This window comes from Anomalospiza imberbis, chromosome 8, assembly GCF_031753505.1.
Source record: "Anomalospiza imberbis isolate Cuckoo-Finch-1a 21T00152 chromosome 8, ASM3175350v1, whole genome shotgun sequence".
In the NCBI taxonomy this organism is placed as follows: domain Eukaryota; kingdom Metazoa; phylum Chordata; class Aves; order Passeriformes; family Viduidae; genus Anomalospiza; species Anomalospiza imberbis.
Window position 1 is genome coordinate 3208608 of NC_089688.1, and position 5905 is coordinate 3214512.

The window sequence follows — 5905 nt, forward strand, 5'->3', positions numbered from 1 at the left end:
TACTCAGCAGTGATACACCTCAAACCAGGCTGAGCAGGAGGCTGGGATGGAGACCCCAAAGGTCCCTTCCACCACCACTGCTCTCCTGGCAGGAGGAGAGGTGGTGGGTCTGGAAAATGTGGTTAAAGGGGCCCATGGACTCAGAGCCATCGTGAGGGGCTGATTGTCACCCCTGCCACGGGAGATTTGCTTTGCACCCTTTGGATTCCCCCTCTTGGGATGTCCACACTGACAAAACTCAGTCAGTGTCACATGCAAGTGCTATTTCTTCCTCCTTTCCTGGGTGAGATTTGCCCCTTTCTTTTCAACCCAAGCATGGTCCCTGAGCCTTGTGCTGACATGCAGGGCGGACACGTTACCAACAGGCACCCACACCTGGAAAGCCAGGATGAGCAGCCTGCCTGGCAACCCCAGAGCACAGGAAAAGCAGCTGGAATCCCTCTGCTAAGGAAGGCTAAAAATGCTGTCCCAGCTGGAGGACACCACAAGACCTGTGTGTTCCCAGTGATGGGGACACGTCCCAAACTTTGGGATGTGGCTCTTTGCTGCTGAGCTCCCAGGGGTTTGGGGTGCCTGAATCACTGGGCTGTGTGACTGGGGAGGGACTGGGCTGCCAGCTGTTGATGGACGAGCCCCAGCCTCTCTGGGTGTTTTTATAAGCCAAGGATTGGTTCCCTCAGTGCCACCAACCCCGCTGACTGCACGGAGGACCCCAAGCAGCAGGTCAGGTTGGTGCTCTCCTGTTCTCCTTCCAGCCCAGGCTGTTGCTGAAAGAAAGGATCTCAGCCGAGCTGAGAGGTTTTTTTACCACTCCAGCTGTGCATTTGATGCGTGCAGAACCTGGTGGCTCGACATTTTCCTGGGTCTTCATCCTTTTTGGCTCTGTGAAAGGGATGGGTTGCAGGGGCTGGGTTGAATTACCCAGGGCTGGTGCCTGGGGAGCAGCAGCTCTGAGGATGGGCAGGGACCAGCTCTGCTCTCCTCCACCCTGGCTGCCCATGCTCAGGGACTCTTCCTTCCCTCTCTGCCACATCTTGGGGTACCAGGAGCAGTTCTGTCACTGCTGAATGCTGCCTGCCAGTGCTCTCTCTGACATCTTTGTGGCACAGCTTGTCACCGGGCATGACCACCGCGGTGTGCCACTATAACATCTGGGTGACACTGGGGTGGGCAGCAGAGCCCTGGGCGTGGAGGTGACCTCCAGCATGTGGGAGCTGTCGGCGCCACACCTCAGGAGCTGGGAGAGGGGTGTTGAGAGAAGGAAACTCTCATCACGAAGTGTGCAGGCCTGTGTGTGGGCTGCTGCTGGCCGTGGAGCAGGGGAAGGTCCCCTTGTACGTGGTGAAGTGCAGTCCTAAGGGAGATGGACCATGGGGGCAGAATTTGGCAGGGATTTGATGCCTCTCTGGACAGCCCCAAGGGAAAGAAGCTCTTTCCTAAGTGACAAGCTCAACCAGAGGATGCAATTGGTGTGAAACTCCTGTGGGTTTAGCAACAAGAAAACAGCACTGAGGATCACATTGTTCTATCTGGCATCTCCTGATTCCTGAGCAGGCCTGGCTTGTCCATCCCTTGTAAGTCACAGTGCTCACTGAAGGGGTTATTTCAGCAATTGGTCAGTCTCTGATGTCCCCAGGCATGGCCTGCAATGCCTTGCCTGTGTCTGTGGGCAGCTAAGCCAGGTGAGGAGCCAGCCACTGCAGCTCCTGCCTTCCTGCTGTCCTTTCCATCTTCATGCCACACGCAAGGTGAGGGGCTACAGGACTAAAAGCACCTAAAAGAGGTGATTTGCACTGAGTCCAGCCTGCAGTTGTGGCGTTGGGCAGCTGGGCAGGAAAAGGGAGATCAGGTTTAGTGATGTGGTTTACGTAGGGGATCAAAGAGCAATCCAACCTCTCCTTCCCTCAGCCATCACAGCAGTTTAATCCCAGCACATCCCTTCTCACCTGCATGTGGAGATGGAGGCACTGAGGTGCTGCTTGGTGGGCTTGAGCCCAGAGCAGGGCTTGAGTAGGCACTTTGTTTTCTGGTGTGAGAGGGAGCTTTTGTTGTGTCCACACTGTGCTCTGAAGCAAGTGGGTGTTGCAGTTTTCCTGAGCAGCCCAGGAAAGCTTTCCATGCGATAAGGCTACTGGGAAAAAACACTCTGTGAGGCAGAGAGCCATCTTTAGCTCCCGCAACAGGATCATCAGGGAATTGAACTTTGCTGGATGTGCCCTTGAGTCTGGAATGCCTTGGGCTGGGTGCTGTGGGTGGCAGGGCAATCCAGGAGCACCTGTGAAGCATCCAAGGCAGGGATGGAGCAGGGCAGTTCCTGCAGGATAGAGCTCTGGCATGACCCCTCCTGTTTGGGGGAGCATTCTTCCCCTGAAATGCTTTTTCTGAAAGCTTAAGGATTTCCCTGAAGGCACCCTGATGTTTTTCCCAGGCAGGGAGCAGCAGGAGGCTACTTGTCCCATACTGCACTTACAGCTGGACTAGATGAGAATGGCCACCAAGAGAGGCTTGGGGTGGGTTGCAAACTGCACAAGGGGTTGTGGACACCTGCTCCCCGTGGCAGCATCAGGCTTTGGCTGTGCTGCCAAGCTGCTGGGGCTGCACAGTGTTCCTCGTGCCCCTGGAGCACCCACGGCCCTGCTCATGCTGCCCTGCTATCCCCCAGGTGCTGCAGACAGGTGAGATGTGGCTGCTGCTGGTGGCCCTGTGCCTGGCCCCGGGGCTGGAAGAGGCCATCCCAGGTGCTGAAGTGTTCTACAACCCTGAGAAGTACATGAACATCGTAAGTGCTGGGGGAGCACTTACCTCATTTCCCCACGAGTGTGCCCAAAGTCCTTCCTGAGGGACCAGCTGGGCTTGCCCCTTCCCTGCATCTGCACCTGGCCTCTTTGTGGGGCTCAGGGCATCAAAAATCTCTCATATTTGCATTGCTGGCACTCACTTCATGCTCTCAGCTTGACCTTGGCCTCTCCCTGCCCTCCCTCTGATTCCCTCGGGTGGAGGTGACACTGGGGGACACCACGTGGGTGGCAGCAGTGGGTGAAGCTGAGGCAGGCACAGCGCGCTGGGTCACCCTCTGCCCTCACACCGTTGTCCCTGCAGAGCCAGAAGATCCATTTCCACGGCTATCCCGGCGAGGAGCACGAAGTGATGACAGAGGACGGCTACTTCCTGAGCCTCAACAGGATTCCCCACGGCAAGGGGGGCGCTGGGCTCTCAGGTGGGCTCAGCCTCACCCAGGGGGGCACCAGCTGTGACTCTGGCCCCTGCCTAGATGCAAGAGGAAACAGTGGGAACGCCTGTGCCTTCAGGCATGGTTTGGGCAGCTGGAAGAGGGATGAGGAGTTCCTTCCTGGCTGCCTTCAGGAGCTCAGCATTGTGTTTTGCTGCACCTGAGATGGGGCAGTGACCCAGCAAAGCCCCAGTGGCTCTTTCCCCGCAGCAAACCCCTCCTCCAAAGTCCAGGCTCAGAGCCTGGGGTGGCAAAAGCCCCCCAAACACAAAAAAAGCACCAGCATAACCAGGGAAATAAGGGGAGAATGGAACTTTAAATGTGCAGCCTGCAGAAAACAGTGTCAAGATGTACAGTGGTGGTTTATTTCCATATGGGAAAGGTGTCTCCTCCTGTCAGCTACCTCATATCTCCTCTTTCAGGACCCAGGACTCCCGTGCTGATAGTGCATGGGTTTTGTCTGGATGGTGGTGACTGGGTGGACAATTTCCCTGACAGCAGCCTGGCCTTCATCCTGGCGGATGCGGGATACGACGTCTGGATTGGGAACAACCGCGGCAACAGCTGGTCCCACCGGCACCGCAGCCTGTCCGTGGCCTCCGAGCAGTTCTGGGACTTCAGGTCAGGGGGCCACCAAGGACAGGGCTGGGCTGCAGGGCTGTCAGCACTGACCTGGTGTCCCTGGGAGGCTGGGAGGTGGGAATCTCCTCCAGGCTCTCCCTTTTCCGCGCAGCTTCCACGAGATGGCCATGTACGACCTCCCGGCCATGGTGGGCTTCATCCTGATGCAAACGGAGCAGGAGCAGCTGTTCTACGTTGGTCACGGTCAGGGCAGCTCCCTGGGTGAGTGACATTAATGTCCATCCCAGACTGGACACTGCTGGGAGCTGCTGTCCCCTCCTGCCTCCCAGCCTTCTGCACGGGAGGGATTTGCCACACCCTGCCCATCCATGCTGGGCTGGGCTGGCATCCAGGAGCATTTTTTGCTCAAACCCTGCACCTCAAACACAGGGCCTGGGGTGAGCTGGGGTTCCTGCTGTGCTGTCATGTTGCTTTTCAGGTTTCATAGCGTTTTCCAGCTTGCCACATCTGGCCAAGAAAATCAAACTCTTCTTTGCTCTGGCTCCTGTGTACACCTTCTCCCATGTCCAGGGCCTTGTGTTAAAGCTGTTCTTTCTAGCAGACCCGCTGCTCAAGGTACAGGAGGTGTTTGTGGGTTGTTTCTGCCAAAATTCAGGGACTTCTGGCAGCTCCTGCCCCCTGCATTGCCACTGTGCACTGCTCCTGCACCTGCGGTGGGCGTTGGAGCTGCTAGCGTAATTCCTAACATTTCCTCGTGCTCCTGCAGAACCTATTTGGAACCAGAGAGCTGGTTCTGGTGCCGAGGAAGGAGAAGCTGCACCTGGCTGAGCGGTGCAGCGAGTCGCTGGAAGCTGAAGAGTGTGCCAGCAGAATCTTCCTCATCGGAGGATTCGACAAGAAGAACTTGAACATGGTGGGTGCACCAGGCTCTCCAGGTCACAGCCCTCTCTGGTTTTCCTAGACACCTGGAGATAGTTAATGAGACACGACAATGAGCATAAACCCCTAAAATAAGGTGTGAAAGGCAGTGGTTATTTGGAGATTTCCTGCAGTGGTGTGCGGGTGTTAAACCTAATGGAGTCTTCGGTAAGAGAGAGTCACTTGTGGTCTCATCTCTTAGGGAAACGAAATGCCTGCCTCATTTTTGGCTGACACGCAACAAGTCTACAGAAGAAAATAACCAAAGAATGACTGGACCAGTTGTATTTCTGTTTTAAGTGTATTTCCATTGATTAAGTGGCTTACCTTTGAAAGCTGCTTCTAGCTCTGAGCAGAATAAAGCTGCTAAAGAATCAAGAATGAATAACACTTATATTGCAGTTATAAGACAGAATGCTTGAGGTTTTTTGCCTAGATGGATTTTTATCCTTCCCAACTCACTTAGAAAATGCTTTCTTTTTCCTGTAGAGCCGAGTGGATGTGTACATATCTCATTTTCCAGACTATACATCAGTAAAAAATCTTCTGCACTGGGGACAGGTAGAGATTCTGATTTTATAACTATTTTATCTTTCCTTTCTTTTAATCTATGAATGTGGTATTTTCAAATGCTTCTGGAAACAGGCAAAGGAGGTAGAATCAAAGCCAAGAGATAAAAGGGATTTTTAAGCTGCTGCACCAAGGTGTCTCAAAAGCCACAGCTGTCCAGGGGGGGCTGATCCAGAATTTTACCTGGATTAACCCTTTGCCTCTGCCTTCCAGACTGCAAAAACTGCCGAGTTCAAGCAGTTTGACTACGGGCTGAGAAACATGGAGAAGTATAAACAGGTAAAGGGGATGGGGCAGGCTGGGTTTGGGACGGGGGAGCACACCCCACCCATCAGAGCCCCCAGGTAACAGAAGTGCTTTCCCCTTTCCCAGCTGAAGCCGCCCTTCTACCAGATCGAAGCCATGAGGGTGCCGGTGGCCGTGTGGAGCGGGGGGAAGGACAGAATCACTCCCCCTATGGAGACCCAGCTCCTGCTGGCCCACCTCACCAACGTTGTGCACTATGAGCACTTCCCCGACTGGAACCACTTCGACCACCACTGGGGCCTGAACGCTCCGCAGCGCTTGTACAGGCAGATGGTGGCCATGATGGAGGAGACTCCATGA

The 5905-nt window shown here is 54.9% G+C and overlaps 1 protein-coding gene across 1 annotated transcript; it reads left to right on the forward strand.

Annotated features, from left to right (window-relative positions):
• Positions 1-2755: 2755 nt before the first annotated feature.
• LOC137478523 (putative lysosomal acid lipase/cholesteryl ester hydrolase) lies at positions 2756-5905 on the forward strand. Its single transcript, XM_068198554.1, has 9 exons — positions 2756-2779; positions 3100-3217; positions 3652-3850; positions 3963-4072; positions 4290-4426; positions 4578-4724; positions 5219-5290; positions 5513-5578; positions 5672-5905. Exons 1-9 carry the CDS (start codon positions 2771-2773, stop codon positions 5903-5905), a joined length of 1092 nt encoding a protein of 363 aa, XP_068054655.1. The 5' UTR covers positions 2756-2770.

Excerpts from the sequence above, each read along its gene's own strand:
- LOC137478523 (XM_068198554.1), top strand. Across the intron at positions 3,851-3,962 it reads GAGCAGTTCTGGGACTTCAG|CTTCCACGAGATGGCCATGT; the intron begins GTCAGGGGGCCA and ends TTTTCCGCGCAG. Across the intron at positions 5,579-5,671 it reads ACATGGAGAAGTATAAACAG|CTGAAGCCGCCCTTCTACCA; the intron begins GTAAAGGGGATG and ends CCCCTTTCCCAG.